Source organism: Pezoporus wallicus, unplaced genomic scaffold, assembly GCF_028554395.1.
Source record: "Pezoporus wallicus isolate ANWC-B61680 ecotype Strahan unplaced genomic scaffold, APGP_CSIRO_Pwel_v1 contig_4788, whole genome shotgun sequence".
Lineage (NCBI taxonomy): Eukaryota > Metazoa > Chordata > Aves > Psittaciformes > Psittacidae > Pezoporus > Pezoporus wallicus.
In genome coordinates, this window is record NW_026638769.1 from 1,631,787 (window position 1) to 1,649,686 (window position 17,900).

General features: G+C 43.2%; 3 protein-coding genes across 9 annotated transcripts in view; 1 reads left to right on the forward strand and 2 right to left on the reverse strand.

The window, feature by feature from the left end:
* Positions 1-320: 320 nt before the first annotated feature.
* Positions 321-3,939, reverse strand: RWDD2A (RWD domain containing 2A). Its single transcript, XM_057412438.1, is given in 4 exon segments — positions 321-1,637; positions 1,640-1,736; positions 1,739-1,897; positions 3,734-3,939. Coding segments are annotated over 4 exon segments (906 nt in total). The 5' UTR covers positions 3,881-3,939; the 3' UTR covers positions 321-1,134.
* A 634-nt stretch (positions 3,940-4,573) lies between these two features.
* Positions 4,574-14,832, forward strand: PGM3 (phosphoglucomutase 3). Its single transcript, XM_057412526.1, has 13 exons — positions 4,574-4,678; positions 5,562-5,767; positions 6,804-6,988; positions 7,494-7,561; positions 7,869-8,002; positions 8,159-8,354; positions 9,057-9,214; positions 10,209-10,292; positions 10,972-11,070; positions 11,386-11,502; positions 12,217-12,339; positions 13,119-13,292; positions 14,032-14,832. Exons 2-13 carry the CDS (start codon positions 5,564-5,566, stop codon positions 14,116-14,118), a joined length of 1,629 nt encoding a protein of 542 aa, XP_057268509.1. The 5' UTR covers positions 4,574-4,678; positions 5,562-5,563; the 3' UTR covers positions 14,119-14,832.
* A 368-nt stretch (positions 14,833-15,200) lies between these two features.
* The window catches only part of DOP1A (DOP1 leucine zipper like protein A), a 64,498-nt gene continuing 61,798 nt past the window's right edge, over positions 15,201-17,900 (reverse strand). For 4 of the 7 annotated variants that reach the window (XM_057412518.1, XM_057412520.1, XM_057412517.1 and 1 more), the window contains 2 exons: positions 17,509-17,568; positions 15,201-15,793 (listed from right to left, as the gene is read on the reverse strand). In XM_057412518.1, the coding sequence (XP_057268501.1) occupies positions 15,491-15,793; positions 17,509-17,568 (363 nt within the window). In that variant the 3' untranslated portion in view covers positions 15,201-15,490. The remainder of the gene's footprint in view (positions 15,794-17,508; positions 17,569-17,900) is intronic. The other 3 variants (XM_057412524.1, XM_057412525.1, XM_057412522.1) reach the window with 1 other exon arrangement.

Genomic DNA, 17,900 nt, shown 5'->3' on the forward strand with positions numbered 1-17,900 from the left:
AGTTCTAGAGCTCAACAGTAAGTCTGCTTTTATTGATTGGCACCAATGTCCACAGTATGGTGCTCAAAGACGAAGTGGAAAGCAGTAAACTAGTGATCCTGTAAGGCCCATTCTTCTTCCACATATTATATTGATGATCTTTAAACATGATAATCTATTATGAATTGGAAGACTGAATTGCAACTCACTACCTAAATACACACACTCAGCATGCTATCCCTCAGGAAAGCGTTGCCTAACGAGCTGTTAATATCATTTCCTGTTAAAAGCTGCTGGAAAATTTTCTCACAGTACTAATTTCACAGAGAAAAGATGGGTAAAATTACATGTATTTTTATTTAATATATAAAATATATATAGGGCTTTCATTTTTCCGTATTTTACATGTATTTCCTTATGTAACATAGAGAAAAAACAGAGGAAACACTAAGTTTTGTCTCATTTTACACATTTTCTTTTCAAAGGTGCTTGACCTAATAATGTAAATATAAAATGCCATGAGTTGGGCAGCTGAAAAACTACTATTAACGTAACCAGACCGTGTAATGAGATGATAGGAAGAGGACTGCAACAATGCTGGTATTGGCAATATAACTACATAGGTACTACCTAAAGTGTACAAGGAATGGGGTGACATGGGCTTCTTCCTCCTTCCCCCCACCCTTTATTTAAAAAGTAAAACTTGTTCCCGTGCTTGGACATAAGCCTTTGCATTTCATGGATTAGCTGAATGAAGTGAGAGCAGATGCTTTGTGAAGCAGCAAAAGACACTAACCCATGAATGCAGCAGTGAGATTTCCTTGAGCTGTGTGTGCTTTTATATTGGCAACCACGCTCAGCTGTGACTGCAGGCACTTTGGTATCCCACAGCTGTATGCAGAAGTTAACTACAGGTCTGCACTGCAACTTAATAACACACAGCACATATGACAAGACAGCAGTGTGTAAATTAAGGATACAGTGTGGAATGTTTATCACCTTGCAAGCACTTTGGGGTATGGCTCATAGTGACAAATGCCAATTCTAGGGTCACAGAAAATAAGCAAACACCTCTCAGAGATACGGGGCAAATCTGAAGAGAAGCTAAAATGAACTATTTGACTACTCTTTTTGTATGTTAAACTGTTTCCCTTTTCACAGTAGCTGTAAGGCACAGTATTTCAATGTTAAGAGTAATCTTTTGCTGTCCAAAATTAGAATTCCTTCCAAAGTTTCTCTTGTCTGAAAGTTTGCCTTCAACATCACATCAAATAAGATGTGAAAAATGTGTCCACTTTGATGCTGTTTCAGGAATTCTAGGATCTGGCCAAGATCTATGTGGTAGTCATTCCTCAGGACATAATCACCATGTGCCTGAAACTGCAGGTCTTCAAAAGCACGAAAGAGCCGAAGATCGTTGATGCTTCCCTCCGTTTCTGTGTTCTCCACATGCTTGCATGAAATATGCTTCCAGTTGGGATACCTAATAACCCGCCAGAACTCTTCACAGTGTTCTCACAGTCCCTCCACACAGATGACACCAGGTTTCCCTGTCAGGCAGAAGCCAGTCAGATTTAATTTCTTTGCACAGTCAAAAATCTTTTTCCTCAGTTCCTGCCTATATATATGATGGCTGTAGATCCACATAGACACAACTTTTCTTTAACTGCCACTTTTTCTGAGGCACTTTTAGAAGAGATCTTGCTGTTTTCCCAGTAAGGCAGGCTGTTGTCTTTCAGCCACTGCACAGCTTCACATATACACACAGCTCACCTGAATCCAAAGAGCTCATGTGAGAAGCGAGATGAGTGTTGATTTCCAGCTGTTGCTGTCTGTGCAGCGCATCTGATCTTGTGAAAAGCTGAGGAGCTACATGGGGGTACGTACAAGGCAGCAGTACCTGCAGTTCCACTTTTCCCTTAAAAACCAGAACACACGCACAAAAGGAAAATTAATTCTGCAGCTACTGAAAGCCCTGTTAGATTCTTTGTCCCTGTCAAAAGCAGGTTACAAGGAAATGTAATTAAGATTGCAGTATCCTTATGACTGGAATTATTTCCACTTTCCTTCTGTCCCCATAATGTATTTTTTGTCTGCTCCTTTTATTGCACCATGCTGTGACTTTCCCAATGTACCTAATGATATCAAGGCTGCTCTCTTCTGCTGTTTAGAGGTACTGCTAGAAAGAAGGCACACACTTACCTTCTAGGGATATTTGTAGTGCATGTACTCAGGATGTGCTCGGTGCTGCTACAGCAATAAACGACAAGTCTGTCAGTCAAGGGGCAAGTGGCTTCTGAGAACCTTGTCCCTTACCAAATGCACAGCTGCCCAACAAACTCAGACAACTCCCGGGATCTACACCAGGAAAACAAGGCCAAGAGTTATATGGGAGAGTGTTTATGATTAGAGGCACATGGCAAGGGGCTTGGAATTAGATGAGCTTTAAAATCCTTTCCAACCCAAACCATTCTATGATTCCATGTATTATTACCATTATTTTAAGCAAGTATTCATCCTAACAGAGGAAGCATTCTCAGGATTATAGGGGATAAGAAGATCTACATGCATTTTAGGCCAGGGAAACCTCTAGATTGGGTAAAATAATCTCCTACAAACCCTGGGCTGTTGAATTTCTCTTGATATTCCTACAGTGCCTTAAAATGGAGCACCTCAGTTCTTTGGCAACCAAGCCCTGCCTCTAGGTCAAGAGCAGGAGAGGATTTACAAGTCCTCAGTGCTTGGGGCACCTGTGTACTACCATTAGGGGACCTTCACTACAGTATACATCATATGATTAGTCCTGCAGAGAGAGAAGTGAATCATGAAATGACCAATTACCTTTCCAAGTTCCTTGACAACCTGCCATGGAAAAAAATTTCTTCCTGCACAAGCCCTCCCTGCACAGTTTATAAAACCTCTCTCTGAAGGCCGGTAAAAGGGTGTGTTTTCAAGAGACCTAAGCTTGTACTTCAGTTTCCAAATAATCATGAGGTTGCGTCATTACCCAGTAAATTGTTCTAATGTTTAGTTGTCCTTACTCTGAGAAAAATGGCTTCTAGATTGTGTTTGTTTCTTCTCAATTTCCAGTTACTGCAGCATTATGCACTCAGACCTAAGTTCTCTATGCAAGTATTTGCATCACTTCATTGTCATATATGACCTTTTCTTGAAGCAGATAAATTACTGGAACTCCTTTATGCAGTAAGTTTTGTTTCCCTATTCATAGGCTGGCTTTGTTTGAGTGTGTGAATCTTCTTAATAGTATTCTGCCATTTGGGGCTATTTTTAACATTACCATATTTCAGATACAGATCAGTGAATTTCGGTACACTTGGCAAGGGGTCAAAGAGAGAACTACTAGGGCAGTTTTCCTAGGATAATATAAAGTCCAACATACGTATTCCTACAGGGGCAGCATTGCCTTTGTAACACACAACTCTTTGTAAACCAGTAAACCAACAACCCTGATATAAGCACAGCCCTAGTTAAATGCTTGTGAATGCTGCGCATACCACTGGTGCTGGTTGTCTATTCCTATCTGTGATTCTATCAGCCTTTCTTGCTCAAAGGAAGTTCGGACTCAAATAAATGATAAAAAACAATACTTTTTTTTTTTGTTACTCCTGACTTCTGAAGCAACAAACAGAAATTAGGTGGCGCTTTTTTTTTTTTTAGGGCAGAGTTTAAGTAAGTATGTGCACAAGGAGTGAAAATCCAACACACATGGACACATACACATGGAATTTTTCACCTTTGCCTCTCCTACATCAATAGTGACTGAATATTCGAGCTGCGGGGGCAGAACTCCATCAGTGCTTCTCAGGTAGCGCTGCACGCTGGGGACAGCGTCCTCATTGAGATTTACTTCCCCTTTTTTGGGAAACATTGAAAGGAGCATTTCCAGTTCTATCAGCTTGAGTTCCAGACAACTCTTACTGTGACAGCCATTACGCTGCTCTCCACACACACCTGGAACAAGAGGGATTTAACACACAGTTAAGTTCAGCACCACACCACGCAACTCAACAAGCCGGCCTTTGCTGGTCAACCCCGTTACTTAAGGACAGAGGACGGTTAAATAGCTAAAAAGTGCTTAGAGTTAGTCCCTTACAGGCATGTTCCACAACCAAGATGGAGATGCCTCACCTACGCCGCGCGTTTCAACACGCCACGGTACAGCACAGCCGCTACCGGGAGCAGAAGCGAGAGAAGGGAAGCGAAGGGAAGCAAGCTCCTCCTGCTGCCGCCTTCCTGGTGGCAGACGCTGAGGGGACGAAGTGCCATAAACCTTTCAGCTTGGCGCCGCCACCTCAGCGCCACAGACGCGGCGCGCATGCGCAGTCAGCGGAGAGGGGCCGGTCCTGCCCCGACGAGGCCCGGTGTCACGGGGAGTTTTGATCTGTTAAAGACGAAAACGCCCAGTCCTGACGTTAACGGCGGGTTTGCAGTTAACGTTTACAGCTCTCCGGAACGGCTGTACCGGGGAACGCGGGAACCTGACAGCACGCCCCGTCCCACCTTCCCGACCTCCGCCTCCGCCGCAGGCTGGCGAGCGGCCGTGACCCAAGTGCCACGTACGAGTACCGTGCCCGCCCTGCGCGCTGCCATTGGCTGGCCGAGGCTTGGGGGCGTGACCAGGCTGACTGGAAGGGGAGAGCGGCAGTGGCGGTAGGACCTGAGGGGAGAGCGGCTCTCGGTGAGACGGCGGAGGAGGGGGATCCGGTCCCCTTGGGCCCGGGTGGCGGTGCTGGGTGCTCCCCGAAGCCCGCAGCCGTGCAGGGAGGTGGCTGCTGGAGCTGTTTGTGTGGTTATGGTGGCCTGTGGCTGGCTGGCTCGCTCTCCCCGGTCTCAGGTGGCTGGGGCGGGGTGAAGGCTGTAGTGTTGGCGGGGTGGGTTGGTACAGAGTTACCTTAGCAGAGCTGCGATGCTGGTAAAACATCAGTGTTGGGGGGTTCCCTAAGGGAGGACAGGCTGCTTCGGTACTCAGAAGTTAATTACTATATGACCAGGTGCACCGAGGGGGCATGTTACAGGGAGAAATGGCCAGCCCTTTGCAATAGGTTTATTAGGATTCCCGGATCCAGCCAATTGGAAATTGTGGCTCTCCTCACCTAAATCACATCATCCCTTCGTGATCTGGTGAAGCTGTGTTTATCTAGTGCTGCACTGGGAATGTAGAGGCTCCTTCAAGGATTGGGTTGGTAGTGGTTCCCCTTTCAGTTCCACCAAGAGATTTGATAGGACAAGGGGCAATGGCTTTAAAATGAAGGAGGGTAGATTCAGATTGGACATTAGGAAGAAATTCTTTGCCCAGAGAAGCTGTGGCTGCCCCATCCCTGGAAGTGTTCAAGGCCAGGTTGGACTGGGCTAAGGGCAATCTGGTCTAGTGGAAGGCGTCCCTGCCCGTGGTAGGGGGGTTAGAACTACATAGTCTTTGAGGTCCCTTCCACCCCAAACCATTCTATGATGCGAATGGTTTAAGATACCTATGGGCTTTAAAATAAAATAAATTGCAGAATGTGAAACTAAGTAAGTACAATGTCTTCACTCATTTGCATCTGTGTTACTTCCTTCTCTAGAAATGGATTGTGAAGCCCTTAAAAAATACGCATCATTACATCCTAAACCTGCTGGACTTACACTGCAGTATGGCACTGCTGGATTTCGCACCAAGGCCGAACAGCTTGATCACGTAATGTTCCGCATGGGTTTGCTGGCAGTTCTCAGGTCCAAAGCTGTGGCATCTACTATTGGCATCATGGTTACAGCATCTCACAATCCTGAAGTAAGAACAACTTTTCCTTTGAAAAGAAGGTAGATGTAATCAATCTGGTGAAGTCAAAGTTCTTCGTGGTACCAGGAGACCAGATCCTGAAGACACTTGGACCCACTTAAAGCATATGCTTGGCCTGCTCCCTGTAAATATCATCTCCAGCATGTTTGAAGTTACTTTTCCCTGTACCTATGGTTGTGGTTTAGACCCAGCCGGTAACACAGCACCATGCAGCTGTTTGCTCCTACTCCCCTCTCTCATCTTTGTGGGATGGGGAGGAGAATTGAAAGAATGTAAACTCCAGAGATTGAGATAAGATCAGTTTAATAACTAAAGTACTAACTACTACTATCAGTTTAATAACTAAAGTAGTACTACTACTAAGCAAAATAACAAGGGGAGAGAATCTGAAACTAAAAGTGTAAGGAAAACAAACAATAAACACAAGTGGTGTACAGTACAATTGCTCACCACCCACTGACCAATACCCAGCCTGACCCAAGCAGCGATCTGAGCCTTCTGGGTAGCTCCCCCCAGTTTGTATACTGGGCATGACATGCTGTGGTATGGAATACCCCTTAGGCTAGTTTGGGTCAGGTGTCCTGCGTCTGCTTCCTCCTGGCTTCCTGTGCTCCTCCTCACTGGCAGACCATGAGACTGAAAAGTAGCAGAGTACCCTTGAGAAGAGATGAACCTTTGAGCACAATCTGCAAGTTTAAAAAATAAAGAGATGTAGCAGTTACAAATCAGACATTTAGATTTCTGCTGCTGCTGTGGAGCATTTGAGGTTATTATAATCTCTATCTCAGATCAATTTCATACCAAAATTATAAGGAGGAGAAAGTTGGTATATTAAGTATAATGTGCTGGTTATGTTACTCTGGGGGGCTTGAAGGAGGTTTAAGTAGACAGCTAAGCTATTGGTTCCCAGAAGTGCTCCCCATTTAAAGCAGCAATATGATGGAATCACGTGCCGGCTGTCTTCAGAGAGATTTTATCAAGTTTCTCCCTTCTAAGCTTACTATCTTTTGTTCTGTTTTCTTCTAAGGAAGATAATGGTGTAAAGCTGGTTGATCCTCTTGGAGAAATGCTGCACCCTTCCTGGGAAGAGTATGCCACACAGCTAGCAAATGCAGAGGAGCACGAATTACAACAAACAATAATTACGATCTGCCAAAAAGCAGCAGTGAACCAGCACAAGGATGCTTCAGTTTTTATTGGTAGAGATACCAGGTAATTCAAAATGCTGTGGAGGTATGCTGGTTTTATGGGAGTGCCGACGTTTTGTTCATTGGTGCTTTTGAATGTTCAGCCCTCTGCAGCCAGATTATGCTACTTTTTTTTCTTTATGCTTACTCTGCTACATGTTAATTTATGATTATAGCAAATAGAAAAAAGTTTTCCAATGCTGTTCCTGTATCAGCTTCCCTAATATTTATGACCTAGCAATGTTTCTGGACAGGATGATTTAGTGTGGGTTTGGGTTATTTTTGATGGGTACAGTGCAACATCCACATCTATTCAGCAGTTTACTTGCCTTTGTAATTTTCTGGGGTGGTGGCTTTCAGGCTTCTATATTGGCAGGTGCCTACAATAGGTAAAAGTATAGAGTTCTTCATATTAAATCTAAGTCTAGTGGCAGGAAGCTTGTAGAGTCTTCTTCCACATGTGCTTCTTCCCCAAGTTCATACATCAGTGTCTCCTGCAGAGGTTAACAGTTCTGTTTGTTGTTTTCCAGGCCAAGCAGCGAGAAACTTTCACAGTCGGTCATAGATGGTATCTTTGTTCTAGGTGGTCAGTACCATGGTATGTTAAGCTTTTGCAGTTCTAATCTGATGTAAATTTTATGTAAATGTGACTCTGTTATGCAGACCTAAACCAGTAGCCCAGATGTCGTTTCCATTTTTGCTAGTAATGATCTTCTTTCAGGGCAGTTGTATGGCTTTAATGCAAAGAGTGGGGGGGAGTTATTTTGTCCTAACAGAACCTGAAAACTTTCATATGGTTTTCCTGCACTGCATTTGTCTGTTTATTGAGAATAGCAAATACTGTGCAACTTTTAAGGAGCAATTAATTTAGTATGCTATTTCTGAATATTGTGCCTTTATGCTAGATTATGGTCTGGTGACAACACCACAGCTACATTACATGGTCTGCTGTCAAAACACTCAAGGGCAGTATGGGAAAGCAACGGTGGAAGGTTACTATGAAAAACTATCCAAAGCTTTTACAGAACTGATAAAACAGGTGAGTACTGGGTGTTGTCTTCTTCATGCAGATGTTCAAAATCAGTATCTTCTGTCTGTTATCCTGTCTGGATCTGAAGTTTTGAATGCAGCATGCCTCTAGTTGTGGTTTCACTAGGGTATGAATTCACTTTGCCCCTTCTTCCCTTGTGCTAAGTCTTCCAGCTCTGGAGAGAGTCAGAAGCACCTGAAGATTGACTGTGCTAATGGAATAGGAGCCCTGAAACTATCAGAAATGGAGCCTTACTTTCCAAAGGAGGTGCTAATTCAGCTATATAATGATGGAACCAAGGAGAAACTCAATCACTTATGCGGTGCAGATTTTGTGAAGGTTCACCAGAAACCCCCTAGAGGTACGTAATCAGCAGTTTCACCTCCTTTCACCTCCTCTCCAGATCTGAAAGTGCAGGGTCTAGTAATGGTGTATCATCTTTGGGTGAGCTGAGCTCCCTGTTTTCATTAAGTGACTGTACGAATGGTTCTGCTTGTGCAATGGAGAGGATCGTATGCCTGGGTTTGACACATCCCTCGACTATGTTAATCTGAATGGTTTGGAGGAGCACAGTACATCTCTGCCTGGCTTTGTTTGACAATCTGGTCTGAATGTTAAGATGGTGGAGGTGGTGACATGTATCTTGGTGTGCTCTGTGATGACTAAGTGCATGAGAAAAGGGGTGGGAGTTCTGCTGCTGCAAGGTTTTTAACTGACATTCAGCGCTTATTTCCAAAATCTAGAGCTATGACTACACACAGTAGTTCTGGGACTTATTTTCATACACAGCTAGGGAGAAGGTGTAGCATAGTAATTATTTAGAGAACCTGGTTTTTTGTTTTATTAATATTTATATTTTTGATGTGAATATGCACTGTTCAGTTGCATTCAATACAGCATCCCTGTTTTGATTCTCTTAATGAAAGCTATGTCTGTTTCAGAGCATTAGTTTTGTGTGTGCGTCTGCACAGAGCCAATTTCCACATGAGATCCACACTGGCACCAATTTAAACATTTTGTATCTTTTTTTTCTCTCTCTTTCATTTGTAATTCTGTACACTAGGGCTGGACATGAAGCCCAATGAGAGATGCTGTTCATTTGATGGTGATGCAGACAGAATTATTTATTACTATCAGGATGCAACTGGCCTTTTCCACCTAATCGATGGAGATAAAATAGCAACTTTAATTAGTATCTTCCTTAAAGAACTTCTTGCCAAGGTAATTCTAACATAGAAAATTAATGTTGACACTTTAATTTGTAAAGTGTAAAATAGTGTAAGGAAGCTGTATTAATTTGTACGTATGTGGTCTCTACCTCTATCTAAAGTGAATGCAGTTTAAAGGGAGATCAGTCCTGAACCTCGTTTTTAGGGCCAAATGTTGTTTTTACAAGGGTATGACTTCCATACTCCAAATAAAAATCTGAGCACTGATTTTTTTTCTTTAACCTAGAAGCTTTTCTTAGTGGGAAAGAACTTTTCCAGTTTCAGTGTACTAAGTATTGATATTCCGTTCTCTTAGTTTTGGTATCTTTCATGTATTTTGGGTTTAGTCCTTCTCTCAGCATTTTTGTGAAGCTTTCAGTTTTTTTGTGGGCATTCCATTTGCATGAGAACTTGGTTGTGGCAGCCAAAGAGTTTGTATGTCCTCATTCCAAAATCCTTATCTGCCATATAGCATCCTTTCCTCACAGGAGATAGAAAAAGCTTTTCTTTTTCAGAAGTCCTCTTAGACTTGGTGTCTGTGATACCAAACCTACACAAGGTCTCCTGGTTTTGTGCTCTTGGAGACCAGCTTGTTTCTTACCCTGTGGCAGAGAAGCTGGCCAGTGAGGAAAACTTGTGCTTGCCACCAGCCTTTGCTTGCTTTGCACTGGACGTTTCGATATTACTGCTTGTGTGTATGGCCTCATGCAATGCCATGTGTGTGGCCATGCATTGACCTTGCTGAATTTGAAAAGGGGGTTGGAAAGCCTTAAACTGCTTTATGCCATCCACAAAAAAACTGTGATATACAAAGACTTGAACAGAATTAATTTGTCTTAAACGTATAGAAGTTATCTGTGAGCTGTTGCCTTCGTCTGGTGCCTAGGAGTTTTATGTGTCAGTAGGAGAACCTGTGTTTAATGATTTTGATTATCCTTCCATTTATCCTGCTCATCTGGCTATGTGCCTATTGGACAGTAAAGCTGTTTGCTGCTCGGTTTGCTCAGGTGGGACAGACTTTAAAGATGGCAGTGGTACAGACAGCGTATGCCAACGGGAGTTCCACACGCTATCTTGAGGAAACACTGAAGGTATTCTCCTTTTTTTCCTGGTAGTTTTCTGCAAAGGTTGTTTACTGCAAATTTGTTTACTCTTAAAATAAATGCTGCTATACTATGATTGCTAAGATTTAAACTAGGCTAAAATAAATGACTCTTTCAAACCTGCGGAAGCAACTAAGTTCATGGTGGTAAAGGAGACACAAGAGAACAGAACTGAAAAAGTCCTGGTCAGCTTTTACTAGTTAAAAAAAAAGTTTGGCAAAAGCTAAACAGAATCCCTTCTTATTGCTAGAACAAGTTGAGGACTTTGTAGAAAACACATAAAGTGAGCAGTTAAGGGCTCATTGATACTTTGACACTGGTGGTTTCATTTTTTGCAACAGGCTAAATGTGTTTCACTACATAAATTGAAGTAAGGTGGTATTTCAGCTTGCATAGAAAATTGGGTATGTTCCTTGAAACCTTAAAACGAATTAAGTTTTCTTGGCTTGCAGGTTTGTTTATTAAAAAAAATATCAGCCTTGAATAAATCTTCTTTTTAATTGGGTCTGCAGAACTAGGGGATAGTTCTAGCTGTGGGGAGTCAGTACTTGTGAGACACAGGTTGGTTTGTAACAGTCTGTGCTGGGTGGTGCTCAGTTGCCAGCACTTCGCCTGTGGTTCCTGCCTACTGCAGAGAGTCTGTAACATTTACCTTTCTCTGCTGCAGGTACCTGTGCACTGCGTTAAAACAGGAGTGAAACACTTGCATCACAAGGCCCAGGAGTTTGATGTTGGTGTTTATTTTGAGGCAAACGGCCATGGAACGGTGAGTATGAGCATGTAATGCTCTGCCAATATGTACAAAAAGTTAGCTGGATTAGCTAGAGAAGGAGGTCTTTTCACTCTGTGATTACATTTATAAATGAAATGTCCTGTCCTTGTTTGAGAACAGACTTGTTTCCTCGTTCTGTCTTTATCATAGCATTGCCACTAATTCCTCTGTTTTATGTGGGGATTGAAATTCATGGTAGCAAACATTAATGATTGATTGTTATTTTGGTTTCAACAGTAAAAGTATGCTGCACATACCCTAGATTGTGACATAGGCTGATCTTGACATGTTGTTATTGTTTAATTCTAGGTGTTATTTAGCAAAGCTGCTGAAACTAAAATAAGACAACTGGCAAAAGAGGAGAAAGACAATGAAAAGAGAGAAGCGGCGAAGATGCTTGAAAACATGATTGACCTGATTAATCAGGTAAAAACTGAGAGAAACAAATCACTGTGGTGACAGCCATGGGGCTAACACTGTGAGTATCAGTCAGGCTAACCCCAGGGCCTGCTGTGCAGGAAGAGGGTTGCCATCATACAAGAGGCCAGGAAGAAAAGGGCAGGAACAGCCATCTCTCTTTAGAAAGTTGTAATGCTTTCTCAGTGAGTGGATGTAGACTGCTTTCAGCTGGTGCAGGCTTCTGACATCACCACCCAAAGAGGGAACAGGATAACATGGGGTCCCAGTGATAGGATGGGACTTGTTCATGATTCAAGAGCAAGTCATCTTTTGTCTTATGTTTTTCACTGAGGGGGAATGGGAGGCTGGGGGTGTTCCAGGGCCCATGCCCACGCAGCCCTGGGAGTCCCTGTCTTAGCAAAGATGTTATTCATCTGGGGCAGTGCCAGCTTTAATTGTCATGACCCCAGAACAAAGGTGAGGTGCCAGTCCTCCTTAGGAGAGGCGAGGACTAGCACTTGTCCTTGGCATAGCAGTACAAGTTTGCTGCTGTCCTCCTTCTTACTTTGTGGTAAGGAGGAAAAACCAAAACACTCCCCCAAACGAACCAACCAAACTACCTCAGCTACCCAGACTGGGACAGGTCAGCCTGGCTGCATTTTCACTCTTTTCAGCTGAGAGGCTACTGCCTTCATTTCTTCGCTGTTGCTGCTCCAGTGTCTCTTCCCTTCCTGTTAACAGACTGTTGGAGATGCTGTGTCAGACATGTTGGTTATCGAAGCAATCCTGGCTTTGAAAGGTCTGACTGTGCAACAGTGGGATGCTGTCTACACTGACCTTCCAAATCGGCTGCTCAAAATTCAGGTGAGTTACATACCATGCTGGCTCAAGTGACAGCAGGCTCTTGGGGCCCTGCCATGAGCACCTGTTGCCTGCATCTATTTAGATAACCTTTAGTTTAAAGCTGGAACAGGGCAGAAGGCCAAACAAGCCATGAAACCACCCAAGGAGGGACCAGAATTTCACTTGGACTAAGATACTAATTGTATGAAATAGTGGCCAGCTGTGGTAAATGGAAAAACCTGACCAAAGCTGTTCAAATTTTGACTTAGAATTTTTCTCTTAAGTTTCAGATTAGAAAAATCCTGTTTTTCTAAGGCCCCTACTTCATGGCAGCTGGATTTTTCTTGCTGTGCCACTTTGTATAATTCAAGTATTGAAGCTCTCCTTTATCTTTGCCAATATTCAGACAAAGAGCATAAGCCAAACGGGTTCCCATGTGGCAGTATTCTGTTGGATGCAGTGAGGGAGCTCTGGGCTCTAAATTAACCAGAGGACAGAGCTTAAGTTTTCTGATCTAGTGGAAGAAGATGCAGTTTCAGCTCAGAGGCTGGCCAAGGGGACATGTTCAGGACTGAGCCCTTTTCGAAACCGAGCAGCTGAGTCCTATCAGGACTTGGTTAATACATGCTGAGCAGAGAGCCTAGGGATCCCAAAGTGTTAGTTTAGCCCCAAATGAGCTCTTCTTCAGGCAGTGCAGTGCATCAATACCTCAAGTTCTGTCTTAACCTGTGACCTTTTTCATTCTGCTGTCACTGTGCAGCTCCAGCACACAAATAAATTGGCTGCTTCTGATGCTGCAGGTTGCAGACAGGAGAGTCATTGACACAACAGATGCAGAACGGCGAGCAGTTACACCCCCAGGACTGCAGGAGAAAATTGATGCCCTTGTAAAGAAGTACAAATTGTCACGAGCATTTGTCCGTCCATCAGGAACAGAAGATGTGGTTCGAATATACGCTGAAGCAGACACACAGGTCAGAGCCTAAACAACTTGTGTATGAAATGATGTCAAACAATATTCTGCTTAGCACTGGGTGATGGGAGGAAGTAGTATGTTTACATACTCCTCATCTAATCACACTGAACAGGTGCTAAACTTGGAAAGCAACTTAGTGATCACCAGAAATCTCTTTGGATTTTCTTTTATTTATAAAAATGATATAAAGAAGAAGTTCTTTACTGTGAGGTGGTGAGGCACTGGCACAGGTTGCCCAAAGAGGTGGTAAATGCTCCATCCCTGGCAGTGTTCAAGGCCAGGCTGGACATAGCCTTGGACAACATGTTTTAGTGCAAGGTGTCCCTGCCCATGGCAGGGGGTTTGGAACTGAATGATCTTAAGGGCCTTCCCAAGCCAAACCATTCTGTGAATCTGTGATTCTATATTTAATGTTCTTAGTGTTTATCTTTAAAAGTTAAATGTTTAGAAAGACACATTTGACAGTAGATGCTTTGAAAAGAAAATATGCTTTCTGAGAACTCTTTTTTTAGGAGAGTTATGAAAGAAGCCCCAACCACACGATTTTGTAAGAGGCGAAATGAAATAAAAAAAATAAGCAAACTTTGGCTCCTGTTAAGAATTAGTCCACATATGAACTGAAAGTTGGCAGCAAAAGCAGCATTCCAGCACTTGCCTGGAAATGCTGCTGTAATATCACAGATTTGCTCTAAGCTCATGCTGACACCAATGTAACCAGCTTCTAAAATGTTCCACAGGAGAATGCGGATGCCCTGGCCCATGAAGTAAGCCTGGCTGTTTACCACCTCGCTGGTGGAAAAGGAGCACCACCCCAGCCCATATAATGAGTGATACAACTGCAGTTAACATTCATTACTTGACTTATTTTTAAATACTCCTTTCTTTACCATTTCCTAGTGTGGACATACAAAATCCTTCCTGAGAGCAGAAAGAATTGATCAGAACTGAACAGAATATTCTTTACCTCTATAAGCAACTTACCTCTTAATGAGATGCTGAATGTTTCCCTCCTGCCCTGAGTTTGTCTAACTTCTGAAGCTGGTGACTCCCTTCTTGATAGGCAGGGGCCTAGTTGTGCCTGTAAGGAATTCCACCTCCCACCCAGCTTATTTCATAGGTTCTTGTCATGGTGTGCCTGACATCCAACTCCCACACCCTCAGAAAGCTGGCAGCAGCTGCGTTTGACTCTGCTTACAGATCCCCATGTTTCCCAGCAACCGAATCATCTAGGGGCAAACTGAGTAAGGCAGAGGCTGGTCCCCAGGTTCAGTTTGCCTCAGCTCAAGAGCCTCCGCTCAACATAATGAAAAAGAGCATTTGCAAATAATAATGTATTACTGCAATAATATCTTCATTAGATACTTTCATGAAATTAAAGTATTGCTTAGAAAGTAATTCATAGTAATAGCATTTATAATCACATTGAAGAGGGAAGGAAGAGACAAGTTTGTCTTCTTTAGGTTAGATGTAATGAAATGGATCTTTACTGTGAGGGTGGTGAGGCCCTGGCACAGGTTGCTCAGAGGAGCTGTGGCTGCCCCATCCCTGGCACTGTTCAAAGCCAGGTTGAATAGGGCTTTGAGCAACCTGGTCTAGTGGAAGGTGTCCCTGCGCATAGCAGGGGGGTGGAACTATATGATCTTCAAGGTCTGTTCCAACCCAAACAATTCTGTGATTGTGGCCCTTTCTACTTGCCAGCAGTGCAAAGGGCTAGAAAGGGCTAGGGCCAAGGGGATGTAATACTTTAAATACACACCTACTCTCTGCATATTTCAGTTCAGGGTATCTACCTCTGACAAACAGATTTTTCAGTGTAGTCCTGTATTAACTCCTGGCATAATGGCATTTTCCTAAGTAAGCACAAGTTCCAATGGATCAAAAAAGACAAAAATAAACTGGAAACAAATTGAAAAAATGTGCACCTTGTATTTTTTAGGATTTTTTAAAGACAGAACTCAAGACAACAAAACATGTACTGTAAATAGTAGGCACCATAATCAATATGAGCCACCAATATTTAAACTTGATTCAGGCCACATCCAGAACTTCTCTCTTATTTACAAATATTTAACTTAAATACAACATTAAGTATTTCATTACATACAAAGTAAGAAAAGAATACTATACAACTGGGAAAGATACAGTATTTCCTTTAAATAGTTACACTACATATAAGCTGAGCGGTACTGGGTGGGTTCATGTTTTTATGATACCTTCAAGAAAATCCTTCTCCACCATTTCTTCTATCTTCTGTCTTGCTTTGCTGGAGAGCTTAAGGTTCTCCATTTTTATGTCCTTAGTTGGAAAGCAGTTGGGGTAAAGGACAGGGCTCCCTGAGTGTCCAACACATCTGCTTGTGACTTTGCTGTTGAAAACCTGGCTGAGTACATTGAAGAAAGGCAAAAGTTGCTCAATGCTGCGAACAGTGTAGATGGTTAAAAGCAAGTGGCCTGGTTCCCAGCTTAGTGTTTTCCCTGAGCTGTCGTCCTCCGGGTTTTTCTGTAAATACAGATAAATGGGAAATAATACAGGACAAAAAAAGCACTAGTAAAAATAACACTGAGTGCACTGCCTCAGCCCGGGGCTGCCCTTGGTACCTGCCCCACAGAGATGCTGCCAGTGCAGCTCCCGGTGCTGGCTAATGCCAGCAGGCTGAGCTGGCCATAGCCAGTGGCTATGTGGGGCTGTGGCTGTGGGGGGGAAGTTGTGTCCTCCTGCTGCCGCTTCCCACAGCAGGCTGGTCTCTGATCACTCACACTTCACCCTAGTGCAGCATTTGTGACAATAATCCCCAGAGGAAGTTAAAACAGAAATGAAGGATTTTCACTTTGAAGCTGGAGTTCAGAGTTTTCAGTATCTTTTAGTACCAGAAATAACACACATGGAGGCTCTGAGCAAACACAAGTTGTCCTCAGAGGAAAACGGTTCAGTTGCTCATTGTGTGTTCTCAGATGACCTCAGTTACACACACACCTTCCATTTCATGGAGGAATTTCAAGGGAGAGAATTTCAGGAACCCTACCAGCAAAGGCAGCAGTCACACACCAGATGCTCTCAGGCAGTGTCAGCATTCTGCTGTGACCCTGTTTAGGGTTGCCTTAAGTATGTGTCAACTAAAATAACTGAGCACTAACATCCAACTTCTTGTAAGTGTAGTCTTCATTCATTTCCTTTTCTTCTTTGAATCAAAAAAGATGTTAAAATCTAGACAATAAGATGCTATCACCACCAGAAACACCTTGTTTGGTCTGCTACTGACAAACGACTTGGGAAAGCTGTTACTGTGAACCAGAGTTCTAGCGATACTGGGTTTTATTCCATGAGGAAGGAGAAAAGAAGCAGAAAGGCCACACCAAGGAGAGCCAAATCCTGATCCACCTCTGCTGAGGAAGGCATCCACGGCCCCTACAGGTCCCAGAGAGCAGGCTTTGTATTAGAGTATTTTAACCTGGTGGTTTGGCTCCCTGTCACAGAAGATTACTATTCTTGTTCTGAGCCCCAGGAAAAGAAAGGCTCACAATGAACTAGAACAAAAGCAAGTCTGAATTCCAACACAGAAAGAGTTCTTGATGCCTCCCACTTTGAATAAAGCTACCAGTTTTCAAAGTTTATCCTTTAAAAACATCATGTATGACTGAGAAGAAAGGCTTTTCAGCACTTCTTCTCTACTACACTTTGTATCACCCAGTGGTGAGCACGGAGTGCCTCCAGCATGCAGCAAGTGTCAGTGTTCCACAGCACCAAGTAAGTGGGCTGCAAATGCAAATACTAATTCTCCCTCTGAACCAGGAAATACAATCTGCCCAAGACATTTCCTCAGGGCAGGATCTGCTAAGCAAACAACACTAACTACTCAGATACTTGACAGTTATTTTGGCAGAGACCTGTTAGGGATTGTACTTTTCACACCTGCTATTTGGCAAAAATCAGTATTTAATTTTGCAATGATTTGCAATCATAATTCTCCTTAGAACTAACATTAACTTTTTGTAATCTATTTCACATGGGAAACCAACTTAAAATTTTAAGGTTATCTACAAAATTAAGGGCCCTCATAATTCTCTCACTTCAAAAGTCTCTCAACTTTGTCTCCTACTGTAAGTCTGATCCCTCTCAGTTCTTACTGAAAGCTAAATACTGCCCAGGGCCTTGAGGTGATGGTAGTTTTAATGGCAAGCTTGTTTCACAACTCAAGCATCAAAGGCCACCCTCACCTGATGCTTGGCCATCTCCATTCCCTCCAAAACCACCGTCTTAAAGTCCTCCTGTTTGTCCTGTGGAAGGAAAGAGGAGAACTTTCAGACTGCATTTCATATATCAAAATCATACTCTGCCGTGAAGGCCGTGCGGTTGCTTGGTTGGGTGTTGTGCTTCAGATGGGAAAATCACCCGTCCCCAGAAAGTCCATGGCCCAAAAATGGCAGACTCTGGAGCTTGTGTGGCCAAGACACTGTTTGACAATAACAGCGCTGCCAGTTTGTTCCTCTGTTTATTGCCAGTAGTGCTGAAGGAGGTTTTTAAGCATGTTTCCTCCAGACAACAGAGCCTGAGCAACATCATACTGCATGAATCTAAGCATTGGTCAGAGTGCCCTGAAGGAAAACTA

Excerpts from the sequence above, each read along its gene's own strand:
- PGM3 (XM_057412526.1), top strand. The coding sequence starts at position 5,564 with ATGGATTGTGAAGCCCTTAAAAAATACGCATCATTACATCCTAAACCT. Across the intron at positions 7,562-7,868 it reads TCTAGGTGGTCAGTACCATG|ATTATGGTCTGGTGACAACA; the intron begins GTATGTTAAGCT and ends CCTTTATGCTAG. Across the intron at positions 12,340-13,118 it reads ATCGGCTGCTCAAAATTCAG|GTTGCAGACAGGAGAGTCAT; the intron begins GTGAGTTACATA and ends CTGATGCTGCAG.